This window comes from Oncorhynchus gorbuscha, linkage group LG17 (genome assembly GCF_021184085.1).
Source record: "Oncorhynchus gorbuscha isolate QuinsamMale2020 ecotype Even-year linkage group LG17, OgorEven_v1.0, whole genome shotgun sequence".
NCBI lineage: Eukaryota > Metazoa > Chordata > Actinopteri > Salmoniformes > Salmonidae > Oncorhynchus > Oncorhynchus gorbuscha.
In genome coordinates, this window is record NC_060189.1 from 40174886 (window position 1) to 40198037 (window position 23152).

At 42.6% G+C, this 23152-nt stretch overlaps 1 protein-coding gene and 1 long non-coding RNA gene across 3 annotated transcripts; both read left to right on the forward strand.

Moving 5' to 3' along the window:
* The first annotated feature begins 5756 nt into the window (after window positions 1-5756).
* LOC124001764 (SRA stem-loop interacting RNA binding protein) lies at window positions 5757-7681 on the forward strand. 2 transcript variants are annotated; one of them, XR_006832852.1, is made up of 3 exons: window positions 5757-5855; window positions 6316-6374; window positions 7568-7651. XR_006832852.1 is itself a non-coding variant. In XM_046308809.1 (3 exons), exons 1-3 carry the CDS (start codon window positions 5835-5837, stop codon window positions 7679-7681), a joined length of 240 nt encoding a protein of 79 aa, XP_046164765.1. In that variant the 5' UTR covers window positions 5800-5834. The 2 variants fall into 2 exon arrangements, 1 of the variants encoding a protein (XP_046164765.1); XM_046308809.1 differs by having other exon boundaries at window positions 5800-5901; window positions 7568-7681.
* Window positions 7682-10127: 2446 nt separating this feature from the next.
* Window positions 10128-12907, forward strand: LOC124002044. The gene is made up of 2 exons (XR_006832905.1): window positions 10128-12632; window positions 12738-12907. It is a non-coding gene; the product is annotated as an uncharacterized LOC124002044 (long non-coding RNA).
* Window positions 12908-23152: the final 10245 nt, after the last annotated feature.

A 23152-nucleotide genomic window follows, 5' to 3' on the forward strand; every position in this document is an offset into this window, starting at 1 on the left:
TCAGAGCTGTTGCCAGAGAATGTAAGGTTAATTTCTCTACCATAAGCCACCTCCAATGTAGTTTTAGAGAATTTGACAGAATGTCCAACTGGCCTCAACAGTAGACCATGTGTAACCACGCCAGTACAAGACCTCCACATCCGACTTCTTCACTTGCAGCATCATCTGAGACCAGCCACTCAAGACAGCTAACAAATCTGTAGGTTTGCACAACTGAAGTATTTCTGCACAAACTTTCAGAAACCGTCTCAGGAAAGCTCATCTGAGTGCTCGTTGTCCTCACCAGGGTCTTCACCGACTTTTGTGGGCAAATGCTCACCGTCGATGACCACTGGTTCGCTGGAGAAGTATGTTCTTCAAGGATTAATCCCGGTTTCAGCTGTACTGAGCAAAATGGCAGACAGCATGTATGATGTGTAGGCGAACGGTTTGCTGATGTCAATGTTGAGATCAGAGTGCCCCATGGTGGCGGTGAGTTATTGGTTCGGGCAGGCATAAGCTACAGACAACGCACACAATTGCATTTTATCTACGGTAACTTGATTGCACAGAGATGCAGTAATGAGATCAAGGCCCATTGTGTGTTACGAATCCCTTTTGGCCCGACAGTCTAGGGGGGGATGGTAATGAGACCCGTAACATAACTCATGCAAATTATAATTGTGACAAAGTAAAAGTGAGAACGAAGTAACCACTACTACTGAAATCTACCGTCAAACTCAGGGTTTATTAATAAACACACGGTAATGGGGGGGGGGGAGCAGGAAAAGGGGCTGAGCTGGACCCAAGGAAAGAAACAATAAGTATTCAAAAACACCCCTAATCTAGACTAGCCTATTTTAACAACAGCTAACTAACCAAAAATACAGTGGGTGGTCCACCCAGTTCTAACTAGTGTATTTAACAAAGTTTGCCTACAGGTAGTGTATGCCCATGGGCGACTTGTCTTGGTTTCCCCTTTTCCCACCAGCAAACAAACACCATAACCAAAACAATACTCACAGGTGATGGAGTGGTAATTTGGAGGTGCTCAAACAAAAGAGAGGTCAATACATAAACGAGAGCGTGAACCACAGAGACCTACAGACATGGCATTTACAGAGAGATTGAGCTCTAGAGCAAACAACTGACAGGGTTTTTAAACCAAGCGAAAGGAACTGTGATAGGGTAGGAAACAGGAGGAGGTGTGTCTTCTGATTGATGATTGATTGTTGACTGATTGGGGAGTGATAATTTTCACCTGTGAGGGGAGAAGGAGAGAAAAGAAACACACACACAGGATACACACACAGGATACTTGTATCCGTAACATTGTGCCATTGGTCACAGTAGGGCGTGGATCAGAAAACCAGTCAGAATCTGGTGTGACCAACATTTGCATCATACAGCGTGACATCTCCTTCACATAGAGTTGATCAGGCTATTGATTCAGGCCTGTGGAATGTTGTCCCACTCCTCTTCAATGGCTGTGCAAAGTAGCTGGATATTGACGCGAACTGGAACACGCTGTCATACACGTAGATCCAGAGCATCCCAAATATGCTCAATGGGTGACATGCCTGGTGAGTATGCATGTCATTTTCAGCTTCCAGGAACAGATTCTTGTGTACAGATTCTTGCGACATGGGGCCATGCATTATCATGCTGAAACATGAGGTGATGGAGGCAGATGAATGGCACAACAATGGGCCTCAAGATTTTGTCACAGTATCTCTGTTCATTCAAATTACCATTGTTAGAATGCAATTGTGTTCACAATGTTGACATCAGCAACCCGCTCGCCCACCCGACACCATACATGTGGTCTGTGGTTGTGAGGCCGGTTGGATGTACATATTCTATAAAATGACATTGGCTTATGGTAGAGAAATTAACATTCAATTCTCTGGCAACAGCTCTGGTGGACATTCCTGTAGTCAGCATGCTAATTGCTAATGCTCCCTCAACTTGAAACATCTGTGGAATTGTGTTTTATGACCAAACTACACATTTTAGAGTGGCCTTTTATTATCCCCAGCACAAGGTGCACCTGTATAATGATCATGCTGTTTAATCAGCTTCTTGATATGCCACACCTGTCAGATGGATGGATTATCTTGGCAAAGGAGAAATGCTCACTACCAGGGATGTAAACAATTGTGCACAAAATTTGAGAGAAGTAAGCTTTTTGTGCATATGGCTCATGAAACATGGGAGCAACACTTTACATGTTGCGTTTATATTTTTGTTCAGTGTATTTTTACATGACACTGACTGAAGCAGATCGCAAAGTAAACTGTGTGTGTGTGTCTTAGACATTCACAATTATATAGTCACACTTAAATACTATATTAGAGTCAAATTCAGAGAACTTGGCTCTGTCATAACCTCACATGGTCTCTCCTATCATCGCTATGCAGACGACACACAATTAATCTTCTCCTTTCCCCCTTCTGTTGACCAGGTGGCGAATCGCATCTCTGCATGTCTGGCAGACATATCAGTGTGGATGACGGATCACCACCTCAAGCTGAACCTCGGCAAGACGGAGCTGCTCTTCCTCCCGGGGAAGGACTGCCCGTTCCATGATCTCGCCATCACGGTTGACAACTCCATTGTGTCCTCCTCCCAGAGCGCTAAGAACCTTGGCGTGATCCTGGACAACACCCTGTCGTTCTCAACCAACATCAAGGCGGTGGCCCGTTCCTGTAGGTTCATGCTCTACAACATCCGCAGAGTACGACCCTGCCTCACACAGGAAGCGGCGCAGGTCCTAATCCAGGCACTTGTCATCTCCCGTCTGGATTACTGCAACTCGCTGTTGGCTGGGCTCCCTGCCTGTGCCACTAAACCCCTTCAACTCATCCAGAACGCCGCAGCCCGTCTGGTGTTCAACCTTCCCAAGTTCTCTCACGTCACCCCGCTCCTCCGCTCTCTCCACTGGCTTCCAGTTGAAGCTCGCATCCGCTACAAGACCATGGTGCTTGCCTACGGAGCTGTGAGGGGAACGGCACCTCAGTACCTCCAGGCTCTGATCAGGCCCTACACCCAAACAAGGGCACTGTGTTCATCCACCTCTGGCCTGCTCGCCTCCCTACCACTGAGGAAGTACAGCTCCCGCTCAGCCCAGTCAAAACTGTTCGCTGCTCTGGCCCCCCAATGGTGGAACAAACTCCCTCACGACGCCAGGACAGCGGAGTCAATCACCACCTTCCGGAGACACCTGAAACCCCACCTCTTTAAGGAATACCTAGGATAGGATAAGTAATCCCTCTCACCCCCCCCTTTAAAGATTTAGATGCACTATTGTAAAGTGACTGTTCCACTCGATGTCATAAGGTGAATGCACCAATTTGTAAGTCGCTCTGGATAAGAGCGTCTGCTAAATGACTTAAATGTAATGTAATGTAACTTTTAAACAAACAGCAAAATAACAATCAATCAATGGAGGAAGGGAAGCCTCCCTTGCAGAAGGAAGATGGTGTAGAGGTGGTCGTGGCGTTGGACGAAGGCCACGGTGGGGAAGATGGCGGAAAAGGAAATAAGGCAGAAAGTGGAGTATATTATGAATAAACATGGAGTGGGGGACTACACATTATGGGCAAGAAAAAAAAGAGACATGGAATATTTTTTGAGTGAATATGGAATGGAGGATTGCACCGAACTTTTGGAAGAGCTTAAGGAGGAAATGGGACAGGAGTGAAGATCAAATACATGTGGTGGGAGGTGCAGTGATGAATGCTGAGAAGAAGTTGAGTGTAGAGGGAGGTTTTGAGGTGAGGAAGGTAGGCGTCAAGTGGAAAAACAGGGATACATGCTCCAGTAGTCCTTATTAAGAGTGAGGGGGAAGTACCTGCTGCGAGTTCTGGGCTCGTTCTAAGGATGATAAGGATGACTTTGGCCCAGTGGGAGTGAGATTTGTTCAGAGAATGGATCCTTGCTGTTTGGTTGATCCATATGTGGCGTCAGGTTGAGTGGAGGAGAGGTTGGGGACTGTTGAGTTGGTGAAGGTCACTCAGAATGGACTCCTGATGATTTTATTGTGTTTCCTCAACCCAGAGTGAGAGGGCGCTCCGGATAATGAGATTAGGGACAAGAATTGGGAGCCGTTGAAAGGAGTGATAACGAAGATTCCCGGTATCTGTGACACCCGCAGCTTGATGAGACGTATCCAATGGGGAAACAGAGTAGACATTATCTGTCATGCTGAGTTTTGATGTAGAATCGTTACCAGATAAGGTCAAGGTAGGAAGTGTCAGTTATCCTGTGAGAGTTTATGTTCTGAGAATATTACAGGGTTTTAGGTGTCAAGGTTATGGTCATATTGTAGCAGTGTGTAGGAGGGAGATGCCTAGATGTGAGAAGTGTGCAGGAGGGAATGTGTGGTACTGGGGGAGAAAGTTATGTGTGTTAGTTGTGGGGGTGATCATGAGGCTGGAGATCGGAAGTGTCCGGTGAGAGAATGGCAGATTGAGGTTACCAGGGTTAGAGTAGTACAGAAAGTGTTGTATGCAGAAGCAGTGAAGAGAGTGGTAGAGGAAGACGTGTAAAGGGTAAGGGTTCCTGAGAGGATTCCTGTGAGTAGGTGTAACAGTATAGCTTCCGCCCCTCTCCTCACCCCTACCTGGGTTCGAACCAGGGATCCTCTGCACACATCGACAACAGCCAACCTCGAAGGCATCTATACCCACCACGAAAGGTTCGGCCCTTGCAGAGGGGAACAACTACTTCAAGGTCTCAGAGCAAGTGACGTCATTGATTGAAACGCTATTAGCGCGCACCCCTCTAACTAACTAGCCATTTCACATCGGTTACATAGTCAGAGATCAAAAGAGAGTAATCATTAAGGTGGGTTTTTTAAAGATTTAAAGATATGGTTGTTAATTGTACTGCAGAAATGAATCGAAAGCCAAAGAAAATACAGGTTGTAGTGGCAGAGAGGTATTTGGGATTGCAGCTGCGGGGTGTTGAGTGGTAGTGATATGTCTTTTCAGACCGTTGGTCTGGAGTAGGACTGGGTAGGGTTGAATAGTTGGTGGGTTTTTCAGAGGGCTAATACGTGGTAGGGTAATTTTCCTTTTCCCAATGTTGTATTATTGTATCTAAGAATATAATGTAGGTAGGCCGTGAACTGGCTCACACACCAGTATAGTAGGTGGGGCTGTATGCAGCTAAAAGTTGGATGCGATCCATCAATCGATCAATCTTGTTAGAATTCTGTGCAGCTTTTGACATTATCAATCATAGTCAGAGACACACCTAGGCAAAGGTGGGTAGCTGTGTAAACTTGTTCCACATGATATGCAATGCAATTTATCCAGAAGTTGGCTTGACTATGTTTTATAGCACATTCATAAACTTTTTATATGTTCATTGTATATATGTAGGCAATCTCTGACAGTGTCAATAGTTGGTAGTTATCGAAGCCGGCAAAGCTAGCTGGCCAATACGTTAGCATTTGGAGAGATAGGGTTCCGCTGTTTACATTAACATTACAAATATTAGTTGTAAGCTATATTGGAAACACTCATGTTTGACCATTTTCGAAAAGACAATGACACCACTAAAGTCAGGTGGAGGATTTCTTCGCTGGAAGAATTTGAAGTTCTAGAATTTGAAGTTCTAAATGCATCTGAAAAATAACCTTTCAACTATTTATTTTTTAAATATTTTTTTTTTTGTTAAATATTTATAACTTTTTTATTTTATTATTATTTGATTTGTATTATTTGTAAAATAGATCTGAACTTTAGATGATTTTTAAGTCCCTATCTGAATATATATTTTTTTTTAAACGACAACGGCGCGTGTCACGTGACTCGGGTCAGAGGTAGCTCGAGTTCCAAGGACATAATATGGCAGGGTCGTCGAAGAAGGTATGTGAGGTGTTTGTGTCTAAAATACCATGGACCCTTGCAAGCAGTAAGCATGTTTAAAAAAAAAAATCGGAATTAGAGTTACTGTTGCGAATGTTTTGTTAGGCAGGGAACTTTTGTGGGCGTTAGCCACGTGTGCTACTTTCACCTCAACCAGCTTTTCTCTGCCTCTATTTTTGCAACAGTGTTCATTTGGTATTGATTTTATTGATTGCTAAATTATTGTATCCTAATGATATAGGTTTTGCATGTCAATGAGATGGCTACTATAGGTACTTGTCTGATTTAATTAGTCTCAAAAAAATTGTAATAGCTACACAATTAGTCTGATTAATCAGACACGTTAACTATCAGCATTGTCTGTGTAAGGTTACACTGTAGACTTAGTAAAGATAACTAAGTTAGTTGCTTAGCTACAGTGGTAGAATGTGTAATATAACATGTCATTATTTTCTTTCAGAGGAGATGAAAGACTACTTTGGGCAGTTTGGTCAAGTCAAGAAATGCCTTGTTCCCTTTGTAAGTACACTGGCCTCAACAGATTGTTTAATGATTGAGAAACCTGTGAGCCCATTGATATCACAATGTTTTATCTCATTTGGCCTATATCACAACCTACATCTTGACTTGCAATGTTCAGTACCAGTCAAAAGTCTGGACACTTACTCATTCAAGGGTTTTTCTTTATTTGTACTATTTTCTACACCAATAATAGGGAAGACATCAAATCTATGAAATAACACACATGGAATCATGTAGTAACCAAAAATGGTTTAAAAAAAATCTAAATATATTTGAGATTCTTCAAAGTAGCCACCCTTTGCCTTGATGACAACTTTGCACACTCTTGGCATTCTCTCAACCAGCTTCACCTCGAATGCTTTTCCAACAGTCTTGAAGGAGTTCCCACATATGCTGAGCAATTATTGGCTGCTTTTTCTTCCCTCTGCGGTCCAACTCATCTCAAACCATCTCAGTTGGGTTGAGGTCGGGGGATTGTGGAGGCCATGTCATCTGATGCAGCACTCCATCAATCTCCTTGGTCAGATAGCCTGGAGGTGTGTTGGGACATTGTCCTGTTGAAAAACAAATGATAATCTCACAAATCACAGATAGTCTCACCAGCAAAGCACCATCACGCCACTTCCATGTTTCACTGTGGGAGCCACACATGTGGAGGTCATATGTTCACTTACTCTGCATTTCACAAAGACACAGCGGATGGAACCAAAAATCTCACATTTGGACTCAAATAACAGATTTCCACAGGTCATCTTCTGTTTACCAACCCTACCTTGTCACAACACAACTGATTGGCTCAAATGCATTAAGAAGGAAATAAATATGGATAAAAGCGTCTGCTAAATGGCATTTATTATTATTATTATTAAATAACACAAACTTTTAACAAGGCACAGCTGTTAATTGAAATGCATTCCAGGTGACTACCTCATGGAGCTGGTTGAGAGAATGCCAAGTGTTTGCAAAGTTGTCATCAATGCAAAGGGTTGCTACTTTGAAGAGTCTAACATCTCAAATATATTTGGATTTGTTTAGTACTTTTGTGGTTACATGATTCCATATGTATTATTTCATAGTTTTGATGTCTTTGCTATTATTCTACAAGGCAGCATAGGTTGAAAATAGTAAAAATAAAGAAATGAATGAGTAGGTGTCCAAACTTTTGACTGGTACTGTATATCGTCTAACAGGACAAAGAGACAGGCTTCCACAGAGGCTTCTGCTGGATCGGCTACACGTCCGAGGAAGGCCTGAATAATGCTCTCCAGAAAGACCCACATGTACTGGAGGGATCCACGGTATAGTTCATCAGACTAGATCATGTCAACCCCATTGCCCATCATTGGGTGCTATACCTGGACTTTTGTTGTTGACTAAAATGTGTTTAGACTTTTTGTCTAATCTTAGCATGTCTAATCTTAGCATAGATTGTATTTCTCCATTCTAGTTTGAAAGCCAATGTGAATGGTCTTAAATCAAATACACTTTACCATGTCATTAACCAAACTGAACATGACATGTATTATTCTCTCCCATTGTGTCTTTTCAGCTTCAAGTTCAAAGAAACAGAAAAGTGTTTTTGGGACAGAAAACAAACAGAGGTGGTGGACACAAGCTGAGGGTGTTTGTATATATGAGGGGTGAATTCAATACCTATGGAAACAGAACTAGGCCACCCAACAGTATTAATTTTCCCCCCTTCTTCATAGTAGTATGTCTTCATATATTTATTGTAATTTATCAAAATAAAGAGACACAATGTTTGTTTTGCATGGATGAAGGAAGTGTTTATTTTTATATCCTGTTAGTAACTGTATATAAATCCTTACTAAGCTAACATATGGAATTGTTGATAAAACATTGAATTTGAATTATAGATCAGCAAACCATACAAAACAAACATTGACCTCTTGTTTTAGGCACTTTTTTTCCCCATACCATTTTTAAACTGGTCCGGGCAGACTAGGCTTGTGGGCATCCTAGAGCAAAACAACCATGTTCGTGAGACACCTTTCCAAAGAGGGGTCATATTCGTGTGTAGCCCTAACTGTTCTGACGCTACGGACAGAAGTTGGCAGATTGGCTGTACCGACGATATCAGACGAGTCCTATGATGCTTGTGGGGGTTGTAGAGCAAAACAGAGAACACCATCGCGTTTGTAAGAGTCTCATCTTTCCATAGCGTGGTCATAATAGTTCAGATGCTACAGACGTTTCTGTGAGAAGACTGATTTTTCTGTATTTCTCATGGTCTGACAAACACTGCTGTTTCTGTGTTGTGGGTTTAACTGGTTGAGTAATTTTGTAGTTCACAGACATTTTGTTTGGAATAAAAATAATTTTTTATACATGAATGCTTGATATTAAAGTAATGGTAGTACGTAATATGTTTTTATTTTGACACACCCCAGTCAACTGTCCAAGAATGGATCCTAGTCAATCTTTGAATGACTTAAATCTACCTTTGTTTGTGGGAACAAGGCGTGCCTTACACCTCTCCTCTCCTGCCCCAGTTGTATAATCTTCTCCTGCTTCTTCGCCATCTTCTTGTCCTTTACTCTACCTATTATCTTCCTTCCTCTGCTTCTCCTTCCTCTTTTCCTTCTCCCATTCAGAGCCAGTGTCCTCATCTGAACACGCTTCTTGCGCTGACTCTTCCTAGGGCCTTGTGTGTTGTCCTCTTGACAACTAGATTTTCATACTGTAAGCCCCTCTTGGTGGCATACTCCTACCTCCTGCCCTCCAACTTCCTCAGATGCTTCTGTGCTGCTTCCTCCCTCAAATCACTAAAGAAACCAGCCCACTGGTTATGCTCCTCTTCCATTCTGGTTGCCTCTGCTTTCTTCCTGTGCTCCTTTCTTCTGGATTCCAGCCTCACCTGCTCCAGGAGTTCTTTCTCCTCTTTCCTCATCTCCTTTTCCCCCCAGCTCCAGCTTATTTTTCTCCCCCTCACCTTTTTCTCCGCCTTCCACTCCAGCTCTTTTTGATTCTTCAAGCGTTTCACTCTAAGTCTACATCTGTTTTTTACATAACATGTGACAAATAAAATTAGTTTTAAGTTGATTCAGTTCTGTCTATAGCAGTCTGCTCTTCCTTTTTGGTCTCACTCTGTTCATCAAATCTGAATGCATTGGTTACATTCACATGGTTAGCAGATGTTAATGAGAGTGTAGCGAAATGCTTGTGCCTCAAGTTCAGACCGTGCAGTAATCGCTAACAAGTAATCAAACAATTTCACAACAACTACCTTATACACACAAGTGTAAAGGAATGCATATGTACATATAAATAAATGGATGAGCGATGGCTGTGCGGCATAGGCACGATGCAGTAGATGGTAGAGAGTACAGTATATACATATGAGATGAGTAATGTAGGGTATGTAAACATATAAAGTGGCATTGTTTGAAGTGACAAGTGATACATTTATTACATCCAAATTTCTATTATTAAAGTGGCTAGAGATTTGAGTCAGTATGTTGGCAGCAGCCACTCAATGTTAATGATGGCTGTTTAACAGTCTGATGATCGTTTTTGGCCTTCCTGTGACATCGGGTGATGTAGGTGTCCTGGAGGGCAGGAAGTTTGCCCCCAGTGATGCAGACCTCACTACCCTCTGGAGAGCCTTATGGTTGTGGGCGGAGCAGTTGCTGTACCAGGCGGTGATGCAGCCCGACAGGATGCTCTCGATTGTGCATCTGTAAAAGTTTGTGAGTGTTTTTCGGTGACAAGCCAAATTTATTCAGGCTTTTGAGGTTGAAGAGGCGCTGTTTGCGCCTTCTTCACCACACTGTCTGTGGGTGGACCATTTCAATTTGTCCGTGATGTGTACGCAATGGAACTTAAAACTTTCCACCTTCTCCACTAGAAGTCCTCAGACTTCTTCTTTGCCAGCTCTTACCCCTTTCTTCTTCTCTTCAAGCTCTTTCTGTTTTTCCACCTTAAATGTATCCTCTTCACTTTCATCTGTCATGTCCCAATCACTCAGTTCCGTCTCAACCTCTGTTGCAGTCTGCTCTTCTGGCTTTGTCTCTATTACTGTTCATTCTCAGACGTCTTATTCCCCTCTTATCATTCGCTTATTCTCAATCTTCTTCTCCATCTCTATTTCCCTCAGCCTGTTTTGTGGCCACCTTTTTCTCTACTCTCTCTGCCACTCCTCTTTTCCTCTTCCATCTCTTTCTGGCTGACACTCTAGCAGTCTTTCTGTTACTTTTGTCAGACTCGATGCCTCACTTTCAATATCGCTGTCTGTATCAGTTTCATTTGAGGTATGGTCTAGTGCTGTAAATGAGAAGTGTTTGCTATTAGCTATTAGTTAAATACCACAGAGGGTTCCTATCTGCTGTGAACCTCCATCCTTAGTGTCTTTCTCTTTATCCTGATCTGCACAGCTTCTCCTCCATCTCTTTCCTCTCAACCTGTTTTGTGGCCTCCACTTTCTCTGCTCTTACTGCCTCTTCGCTCCTCCTTTCCTCTTCCATTTCTTTCTGGCTGACATTCTCTTTCTCCATCTTTCTGTTCTCTTCGATCAGACGAGCTGCCTCACTTTTGATCACTTTCCACTCCTCACCATTCTGCGTTATCTCCTCAATTGGTCTCTGTGTAAGAGAAGGGGTATAGACAGAGAGAGAAAGAGAGAGGACAAAATGGATATTAACCCTTGTGTGGTGTTCGGGCCCGTGGGACACACATTCAATGTTTAAAAGTAAATTATACAATTAGTTATTTTTTCAACCTGGCTTGGCCTTGGCTAATTTTCATTGAGTGCACACTGTGCACCCCCCTACACATTTATATTACATATGAGGTCTTTGGGTCCCCTGGAGGGTAATAAAAGTGTGTGTAGGTGAAATCAAGTAAAAAATTTAACAAAAAGGTTTGCTGTGTGCCTTCACTCTGTCTTCCTCCTCCCTGGGCCTGCTGTTTCAACATAGATAGGTTATTGGTGCTATCTCCCACTTTTCCCGCACTCTTTACCCTTTGTAGTGTGTGAACCTGCACAATGTTATTACAATACATTATTTCGATACATTGTAAAAAAATAAATAATAATAAAATAAACTCAGTATTTTTACAGAGAGAGAGGCTAGGGTGGAAGGAGCGTCTTCCACTCTGGAAGATGAAGAATTTTCAGAATATGAGGATCATGTCTGCCAGTGAGTTGAAAGAAGAGGATGAGATTGACCCTCAGCCAGCCCCAGGACCAGCCCATCAGCAGCCAGGACCAGCCCATCAGCAGCCAGCCCCAGGACCAGCCTGTCAGCAGCCAGCCCCAGGACCAAACTCATTTACATGCATACTTTTGGGTTCTTATTCTTGCTGGTGTTTTCAGATCCAATGGGAAATTCACAGAATCCCTGTGGGATGCAGAAACTGACAGAGAACTTTTCCGTTCAACGATGTCTGGAAAACGTCCACATTATTTCCAGGAGTATCAGCTTCGATAACCGAGACACCAGACCAGCTCGGCGGCAGAGGGACAAGCTAGCTGCAGTCAGGTCAGTGTGGGACAAGTGGGTGGACCGCCTTTCCCTGTTTTACAACCCTAGGCCCAACATTACTGTTGAGCAGCATATGCCATTTAGGAGCCACTGCCCCTTCAGGCAGTACATACTGCATCATATGCATGGAACTTGCACATGTATACGGGGAAGCCAGATGGAGGAGCCCCTGAGAAGAACCAAGGGATGCAGGTTGTCCTGGACATGACACAGGGACTCCATGGCCACAACATCACATGCGCTAACATTTTTACTTCTCACAAGCTGGGACAGGAGCTCCTCAAGAGGAAGCTGACGATGGTAGGAATAGTACAAAAGGCCTATCAATTCCTCTAAGTTTGTGTTCCCTAGCGTCCTACGCTCCAAAGAAAGGCATAAATGTGGTACTCATGAGTACACTGCATGGTGATGGGAGAAACTGTCCAGGAACATCAAAAACAGAAATCATAATGGATTACAATGCCACAAAACGAGGGGTGGACAATTAAGACATGCTTGTGACTGGCCACAGCTGCAAAAGAAGAACCCTACTCTGGCCACTTGGACATCTCGCGTTTCTCATCTGGATGGCGTTGAACCTAGATTGGAACAGAGGAGACGGCTCTTTCTCGAGGAGCTGGGACCTAAAATCCAGAGAAGGCAACATATCCCAAGGACCCCAGCTTCTGCAGCCATCCTGAGGAGGATTCAGGAGGAGGATGCTGGTTCCCCATCCGCCCGACCCACAGAACCAACAACTCCAATACCGCAAGTAAGTGTGAGTAATGTTTTTGCATGTGTGTGTGTCTGACTGCAGCCGGTAGCAACAAGAAGAAGCGGTACAATGTTTATGTTGTTGTTTTGTCTGCTATTTTAGATGCACTGAAATTCATTGGAATGACTGAAAAGATGGTAGAAAGTCGTCTGAACGAAGACGTTGAAAGCTGTGGGAGCGAAGACTTTGAAAAGACGATGGCATCCTGACCACGTCTACTGGGGGTAGCTTTCTTTACTGTACTACGGGACCTGATTCACATTCCATACAAATCAAATAAAAAATAAACAAATACATGAATAAATAAACACAAAATAAACACTGAAGGAATTGTATAAAAGTTTGATGATGTGTTGCTAATGCTGGAGGAAGAAGTATCAATCTTTTAAGCCAGCAACATATTTAGCATATTTTGGAAATGGAGCGTATCTGCTCCCATGAAGAGCAAAGAGAAAGAGAAACCTTCCTGAGAAACAAGGAGAGGAAGTAAAATAAAAAGGAGGATGAGGAGAGAATGAGAGAGAGGGTACATCTGGCAAAGAAAGTGTGGCCTGTGTGGTCCAGCGGTTACAGCCGCTGACCCCGGAACACATGTATGTCAAGAGTTGGCGTAGGTTTGAATCCAGCCCACAGCCCTTTGGCTCACCCTAACCAGAGACTAAGGATTTAGGTTTTAAGCAGACAGGAACGCTCTGTGGTAATGAAATAATAGCTAATAGCAAACACTTGTCATTTATAGTAGTTGACCATATGTATCGCAACTGTAAAAAGGAATCAAATAACATTAAATCTATGTGCTTTGATTTTGTTATTCACCCAATGTTTGCGGGTCACAACATTATTGGAGTTTTAATACAATACAGCCATAACAATTTATGTAAAAATACATAATACTTAATACTTAGATGTTGACTAAAATCAATTACAAGCAATATAGACAGCATACATGGTTAACATTTGACATTTACCTCAGCTTGATGTATCAATAAAAGCGCTATTTATTTTTTGGGATAAAATGTTAACTATGTACAGTTGAAGTCGGAAGTTTACTTACCTTGGAGTCATTAAAACAAATTTTTCAACCACTCCACAAATGTCCTGTTAACAAACTATGGTTTTGGCAGGTCAGTTAGTATATCTGCTTTGTGCATGACAAGTCATTTTTCCAACAATTGTTTAGAGACCGATTATTTCACTTATAATTCACTGTACCACAATTCCAGTGGGTCAGAAGTTTACATATACTAAGTTGACTGTGCCTTTAAACAGCTTGGTAAATTCCAGAAAATGATGTCATGCCTTTAGAAGCTTCTGATAGGCTAATTGATATCATTTGAGTCAATTGGAGGTGTATCCGTGGATGTATTTCAAGGCCTACCTTCAAACTCAGTGCCTCTTTGCTTGACATCATGGGAAAATCACAAGAAATCAGCCATTATAGACCTCCACAAGTCTGGTCCATCCTTGGGAGCAATTTCAAATGTCTCCTAGAGATGAATGTACTTTGATTCGAAAAGTACAAATCAATCCCAGAGTAACAGCAAAGGACCTTGTGAAGATGCTGGAGGAAACAGGTACAAAAGTATCTATATCCACAGTAAAAATTAGTCCTACATTGACATAACCTGAAAGGCCGCTCAACAAGGAAGAAGCCACTGCTTCAAAACCGCCATAAAAAGCCAGACTACGGTTTGCAACTGCACATGGGGACAACGATCATACATTTTGGAGAAATGTCCTCTGGTCTGATGAAACAAAAATAGAACTGTTTGGCCATAATGACCATCGTTATGTTTGGAGGAAAAAGGGGGAGGCTTGCAAGCCGAAGAACACCATCCCAACCGTGAAGCACGGGGGTGGCAGCATCATGTTGTGGGGGTGCTTTGCTGCAGGAGGGACTGGTGCATTTCACAAAATAGATGGCATCATGAGGTAGGAAAACAATGTGGATATATTGAAGCAACATCTCAAGACATCAGTCAGGAGGTTAAAGCTTGTTTGAAAATGAGTCTTCCAAATGGACAAGGACCCCAAGCACACTTCCAAAGTTATGGCTTAAGGACAACAAAGTCAAGGCCATCACAAAGCCCTGACCTCAATCCCATAGACAATTTGTGGGCAGAACTGAAAAAGCATGTGTGAACAAGGAGGCCTACATACCTGACTCAGTTACACCAGCTCTGTCAGGAGGAATGGGCTAACATTCACCCAACTTATTGTGGGAAGCTTATGGAAGGGTACCCTAAACATTTGACCCAAGTTAAACAATTTATAGGCAATGCTACCAAATATTAATTGAGTGCATGTAAACTTCTGACCCACTGGGAATGTGATGAAAGAAATAAAAGCTGAAATAAAGAATTCTCTCAACTATTATTCTGACATTTCGCATTCTTAAAATAAAGTGGTGATCCTAACTGACTTAAGACAGGGAATTGTTACTAGGATTAAAAGTCAGGAATTGTGAAAAACTGATTTTAAATGTATTTGGCTAAGGTGTATGTAAACTCCCGACATCAACTGTATAGTCTCGCTATTGTTATTTTACTGCTGCTCTTTAATTACTTGTTATTTTAATTTCTTCTTCTTATAAATATTAATATTTAAAAAATGCATTGTTGGTTAGGGGCTCGTAAGTTAACAAATTGGGCAAATGTAACTTAAACAATTTGATTTGATTGATGTGATTGGCCTGACTGAAACATGGCTTAAGCCTGATGAATTTACTGTGTTAAATGAGGCCTCTCCTCCTGGTTACACTTGTAACCACATTCCCTGCGCATCCCGCAAAGCTGGAGGTGTTCCTAACATTTAAAACAACAAATTTTAATTTACAAAAAAATAAAATGACGGCATTTTCATCTTTTGAGATTCTAGCCATGAAATTTATTGTGACGACCCTCCCACTCTGTCCGCCATATTCTATCTTTGCTGTTTCCTTATGAGGATGCTGGTGGGCGGAGTTGGGAGGGTCGTCAGCTACATGGGAAACACCTGGGCCCAGTGTCTCCCAGGATAAATACACCCCTTCCCCATTCATGGAGGAGACTCTCTCTATGCAGACACCTTTGTAGATTTGGTTGTGTTTCTTGGTGGTTTTTTGGTTGTTTGCTTTAGCATCTTTCAATACCCTGCATTATCACATTCATGCATGCAAAACACTCACTTACACTACTGATTACTGATTACACACACCATTGTATATTATACTTAGTTACTTATTTAATAAATATCTTTTTTTGTTACTCCTTATCTCCACGTTGTCTCCCTTTTGTTACGGGCTTTGAGCCGGTTCGTGACACTATGTAGCCTACTGTTTATAGCTACTGTTTTACAGGCCTCCTGGGTTGTAATTCAGCGTTCCTCTGATTTCCCTGAATTCCCATCGGACCTTGTCATCATGGCAGATAATATTCACATTTTTTGTGACTTTAATATTCACATGGAAAGGTTCACAGACCCACTGCAAAAGGCTTTCGGGGCCGTCATCGACTCGGTTGTTTTTGTCCAACATGTCTCCGGACCTACTCACTGCCACAGTCATAACCTTGACCTAGTTTTGTCCCGTGTAATAAATATCTGGATCTAACCGTTTTTCCTCAGAATCCTGGATTTTCAGACTACCATTTTATTACATTTGCAATCGCAACAAACAATCTGCTTAGACCCCAACCAAGGATCATCAAAAGCCATGCTATACATTCTCGGACAACCCAATTATTCCTAGATGCCCTTCCAGACTCCCTTCACCTACCCAAGGACGTCGGAGAACAAGAATGTTGGAAAATAATTCCTCATGAAGCTGGTTGAGAGAATGTCAAGAGTGTGCAAAGTTGTCATCAAGGCAACCCTTGGCTAATTTGAAGAATCTAAAATCGAAAATATTTTAAAAGTATGCATTATGATGAGTGAAGTGCCACTTAAAGATTCACAGAAGGCCAGTGGGAAAGCTGCCATTAACGTCAATGTTACTCGCCAACGTGCAATCATTGGACAATAAATTAGACGAGGTACAATCAGAATATCCTACCAATGGGACATCAAAAACTGTAATATCTTATGTTTCATGGAATCGTGGCTGAATGATGACATGGATATTCAGCTAGCGGGGTATATTACCGGCAATATAGAACAAGATAATACACGGGGGGGGGGGGGGGGGGGTCTGTGCATATTTGCAAACAACACATGGTGCACAAAATCTAAGGAAGTCTCTAGTGATAAAATTCAGACCACACTACTTGCCGAGAGAGATTTCAGCTATACTTTTTGTGGATGTTTATTTACCATCACAGACAGATGCTAGCACTAAAGACTGCACTCAGTCAGCTGTATAAGGAAATAGGAAAACAGGAAACCGCTCACCCAGAGGCGGCGCTCCTAGTGGCTGGAGACTTTAATGCAGGGTAACTTAAATCAGTTCTACCAAATTTCTATCAAAATGTTAAATGTGCAACCAGAGGGAAAAAATTCTAGATCACCTGTACTCCACACACAGAGAAGCTTACAAATGTCTCCCTCGCCCTCCATTTGGTAAATCCGGCAACAACTCTATCCTCCTGATTCTTGCTTATAGGCCAAAAAAATTAAAGCAGGAAGCACCAGTGCCTCAGTCTATAAAAAAGTGGTCAGTTGAAGCAGATGCTAAAGTACAGGACTGTTTTGAATCACAGAAAAAAAAATGGAATCATTCTTCCGATGGCATTGAGGAGTACATCACATCAGTCACTGGCTTTATCAATAAGTGCATCGAGGACGTCGTCCCCACAGTGACTGTACGTACATACCCCAAACAGAAGCCATGGGTTACAGGCAACATTCGCACTGAGCTAAAGGGTTGAGCTGCCGCTTTCAAGGAGCAGGACTCTAACCTGGAAGCCTATAAGAAATCCTGCTATGCCCTCCGACGAACCATCAAACAGGCAAAGAGTACAATACAAGACTAAGATTGAATCCTACTACACCGGCTCTGACGCTCATCTTATGTGGAAGGGCTTGCAAACTATTACAGACTACAAAGGGAAGCACAGCCGCGAGCTGCCCAGTGACACGAGCCTACCAGATGAGCTAAATCACTTCTATGCTCGCTTCGAGGCAAGCAACACTGAGGCATACATGAGCAACACTGAGGCATACATCAGCTGTTCCGGACGACTGTGTGATCATGCTCTCCGTAGCTGATGTGAATAAGACCTTTAAACAGGTCAACATTCACAAGGCTACATGGCCAGATGAATTACCAGGCATGTGCTGACCAACTGGCAGGTGTCTTCACTGACATTTTCAACCTCTCCCTGATTGAGTCTGTAATACTGTCACGCCCTGACCTTAGTTATCTTTGTTTTCTTTATTATTTTGATTAGGTCAGGGTGTGACGAGGGTGGTATGTGTGTTTTTGTCTTGTCTAGGGTTTTTTGTACATCTATGGGGTTTTGGTTTGTCTTGGTAAATGTAGGTCTATGGTGGCCTGAATTGGTTCCCAATCAGAGGCAGCTGTTTATCGTTGTCTCTGATTGGGGGTCCTATTTAGGTTGCCATTTTGCATTTTGGTTTTGTGGGTAGTTGCATGTCAGCACTCGTGTTTATAGCTTCACGTTCATTTTGTTAGTTTGTTTAGTGTTCTTCGTGTAAATAAAGAAGAATGTATTCATCTCACGCTGTGCCTTGGTCTACTCGTTATGACGTGACAAATACCAACATGTTTCAAGCAGACCACCATAGTCCCTGTGCCCAATAACACTAAGGCAACCTGCCTAAATGACTACAGACCCAAAGTACTCACGTCCGTAGCCATGAAGTGCTTTGAAAGGCTGGTAATGACTCACATCAACACCATTATCCCAGAAACCCTAGACCCACTCCAATTTGGATACCGCCCAAACAGATCCACAGATGATGCAATCTCTATTGCACTCCACACTGCCCTTTCCCACCTGGATGAAAGGAACACCTACGTGAGAATGCTATTCATTGACTACAGCTCAGCATTCAACACCATAGTGTCCTCAAAGCTCATCACCAAGCTAAGGATCCTGGGACTAAACACCTCCCTCTGACACTGGATCCTGTTCCTGACAGGCTGCCCCAAGGTGGTGAGGGTAGGTAGCAACACATCTGTCTCGCTGATCCTCAACACTGGAGCCCCTCAGGGGCCAGGCACGACTCCAAAATCATCATTAAGTTTGCAGACGTGACAACAGTGGTAGGCCTGATCACAGACAACGACGAGACAGCCTATAGGGAGGAGGTCAGAGACCTGGTCGGGTAGTGCCAGAATAACAACCTATCCCTCAACGTAACCAAGACTAAGGAGATGATTGTGGACTACAGGAAAAGGAGGACCGAGCATGCTCCCATTCTCATAGACGGGGCTGTAGTGGAGCAGGTTGAGAGCTTCATGTTCCTTGGTGTCCACATCACCAACCATCTAGAATGGTCCAAACACACCAAGACAGTCATGAAGAGGGTACGGCAAAGCCTATTCCCCCTCAGGAAACTAAAAATATTTGGCATGGGTCCTCAGAACCTCAAAAGGTTCTACAGTTACAACATCAAGAGCATCCTAACTGGTTGCATCACTGCCTGGTACGGCAAAGTCACTATAGAGGGTAGTGTGTACGGCCCAGTACATCACTGGGGCTAAGTTGCCTGCATTCTAGGACCTCTATACCAGGCGGTGTCAGAGGAAGGCCCTAAAAATTGTCAAAGACCCCAGCCACCCCGGTCATAGACTGTTCTCTCTACTACCGCATGGCAAGCAGTACCGGAGTGCCAAGTCTAGGACAAAAAGGCTTCTCAATAGTTTTTACCCCCAAGCCATAAGACTCCTGAACAGGCAATTAAATGGCTACCCAGACTATTTGCATTGTGTGCCCCCCCAACCCCTCTTTTACACTGCTGCTACTCTCTGTTTATCATATATGCACAGTCACTTTAACTAAAGATTCATGTACATACTACATTGGCAATCCGGGCTATTAAGCAGACTGTGTTTGTCTATTTTTGTGACTTATATGAAGATTAGATCAAATTTGATGACCAATTTTTGCAGAAATCCAGGTATTTCCAAATACCTTTTTCTTGCCACTGTACAACATTATTCATCAACAAAACACTGTGTGTCATGATTTTGTGCTTAAAGGAATATAACTTTTCTGAAGATGACAGAAAAAGCGTTCCTACCTCTCATAGTGCATCAACATGATTTGAGCATGAGCACGCAGAGCAAAACGTAAGTACACACTCCGCTATTACCGGGATGCAGGGATGCATAATAACAAATCAACATGCTATATTAATATATGAACCTGGTGAAATTCACAAAGTATTTTAATTAACAACTGTTACCCTGGAAACAATCAAATGTATTTCCTTTATCAATATGGAGAAATTGACAGTGGAGTGGGTTAGAGTCTACCATGGACTTCTGACTCCCATGTGCACGTTCCCATTGTCAAATAACAAATATAACCGGTAGTGGAATGGCACAATATGTGCATTTTTATGTAAGGCTGTCCTAGTTTTCCACTCAACAGTAAATATCATCAGCCCTTGATTTTACAGAAAAATGCAATATTTGTCTAAAATAAAATAAAAAAAACACATTAGTCAAGGATCCACACTTGACAAGGCAGGTGATATTTGTATTGTCTGTCATTTGGAGGAGATGAGCGGGCAGTTAATCCTTCATTAGCCTGTCCTGGTAGAGTCTATGGTGTTGTTGAAAACCTGTTATTAGGGTCACTACAGAGGCGCTACGCTCACACACCCTCTCTTCCGTCCTGTCCTCTCACATCTAGTCACACTCCCTCCCTCCATCATTTCTCTGTCCTCTGCACCTGGATAGGGGAAGGATGACGGTGTGAGTGACAGAGAGAGGGTGAGAGCGAGAGTGATGTGTGTGTGTGTGTGTGTGTGTGTGTGTGTGTGTGTGTGTGTGTGTGTGTGTGTGTGTGTGTGTGTGTGTGTGTGTGTGTGTGTGTGTGTGTGTGTGTGTGTGTGTGTGTGTGTGTGTGTGTGTGGGATGGGGGGGGGGGTTCATAATCAACAGGAGATGGGTGTCAGTGTATCCATTAACTTTTGTATTCTCTCTCTCCTAAGAGGATCTGACAGCCTTGTCCATAGGCTCTCTGCTCACCTGCACTGAGTTCCGGATGTCACACTGATTATTGCATCTTCCTTTAATTAATCGAACAGAAAAACATTGTTTATGAAACTGATTCAACTAGATCTAGTTTCAAAGACATAGATTCGCTTTCCAGGACACAGATTAAGTTTAGTCCTAGACTAAAAGCACTTCCAATGGAAAATCACCATTGAGCATGCTTTTTAGTTCAGGACTATATCTGTGTCCGGGAACCCGACTCCTGTATTCATAAAACATTTATGTAGTTATAAGCAATAGTGCTTAAAGCTAGACTCCGCAGTTTAAACAATAACAAAGTGCCACCCTGCCTCTGTTTTGGTACAACACTGAGGGATGGGCCTGGAGAAATGTAACCACTCTCAAATTCATAGACAGAGCTATGGATGCCAGGACTGACCATCCATAATATCTAAATTATAGTTGTCCACGTTTCGAATCTATACAGTGTTGGTTTGTGTTTACATTGTGTATAAACATTGGAGTAAAACAAGCGTATATTCTGATGGGGTGCGAGAGTTGATCTAAGCTGGTGACGCATTCATAGTTATATTCTTCAAGAATCAATGGGAATATATAATTAATTTATAAGTCCAAAAATCTATATAGCGACTAAGGATTCTAGCTTTAAAATTCCATACAGGGAAAACACAGTAAAAAAACATTTAAAACACAAAGTTAAACTTCCAGGGGTAATAATGACATTGGGACATTGGGACATGTACCACATGAAAAAAGACTATAGTATACTGTAGTCTTACTATATACATTTTTTTTTAATTGGGGACTTTACTGCCGTATTCACTGTAGTGTTTTTGCTCAGTGTTTTTGCACAAAAACACTAGTGAATACTGTAGTACTTTCTGTAATGTTTTAGTGGACATTACTGTAGCACAGGGGTTGGAACGGGTTCAGGGAACAGAGCCAAATACCGTAAAATTACAAAACCTTTCAAAGAACAGAAACGGAACCGGGAACAAAAGTGATCGGTACTATAACAGAACCAGTATTTTTTAAATCATGGGAACCAGTTAATATCGTTCTTTTACGTTCCAGACATTTTTTTGTACCCCCCCCCCCCCCCAAAAAAAAAGCCACTATGCAAAGCCCTCACTCTGTCACTTGTCTTTAGCCTAACTTAGTCTGCAGTGTCTGCCTGCAAGGTGGAAATCTTTGCCAGTGTGTGTGTGTTTCGGCTAAATGCCCCTTCCTCCAACAAATCATAGGCTACTAAACAAGCATTATTACAAGCATTATTTGTTATTAGCTAGAGAAGAATGGATTAACTTTTTCAATGCTAGTTAAGGATAGGCCTCGTTTTCACGTTTCACGTTGGATTTAGTAACTACAGAAAGGTAAGACGTCTTTTTAATTCTGGTGCCGCTCTGTACACACAAGCTTGTCAGCCAGATAGCTCAAAGAACATTAATAGTTCCTCCATAGAATGACCTCATATAATTATATGGACCTATTTCAGACAATGCATGTCACAACAAGATGCCCAGTGCTTCAAAACTCCTCCTTAACCCACCCTCTCTCTCTCTTTCTCTCACTCCACCCTCAAAATTTCAGTCGCATCTTGCGCCATACTGTAGGCTACACTTGTCTATCCATCACGCATGTAAACAAATAGCTTATCTTGCTCTATCCGCACTGGTAGGTGAAGTCATTTAATGAGTTAAATGTAAAAACAAAAATGATTTCACAGGGTAAAAAAGGAACAGAACGGACCGATACAAACTTGTTCTTTTTGGGGGTTCGAACCGGTTCAGAACTTTGTTTTACTGGTCGTAAAAGTGGAATGGAATGAAAAACTTGGTGGTTCTGTTCAGAACTAAATGATTGGGGGGAAAAATGACGGTCCCAGGAGGATTAACTTCAGTGTTTTTGTTTTATAATCTTTTGTTTTATTATCTTTAAAGACAAAATTCTTGGGGGGGATTTCTCATTGAGGAAACTCACTGGACAAACACTAAAAGTAGTGATGGGATGATTGATAGGGGAGCTCCGACACTCGGATGCAGTTTCCTAACCACTACTGCTTCGACACAACATTTGACAGATGTCGGAATCTCTATTGCACACACTGCCCTTTCCCACCTGGACAAAAGGAATACCTACGTGAGAGTGCTATTCATTGACTAAAGCTCAGGGTTCAACACCATAGTGCCCTCAAAGCTCATCACTAAACTAAGGACCCTGGGACTGAACACCTCCCTCTGCAACTGGATCCTAGACATCCTGATGGGCTGCCCCCAGGTGGTAAGGGTGGTTAACAACACATCTGCCACGCTGATCCTCAACACGTGGAACCCTCGAGGGTGGCGTGCTCAGTCCCCTCCTGTACTCCCTGTTCACCCATGACTGCATGGCC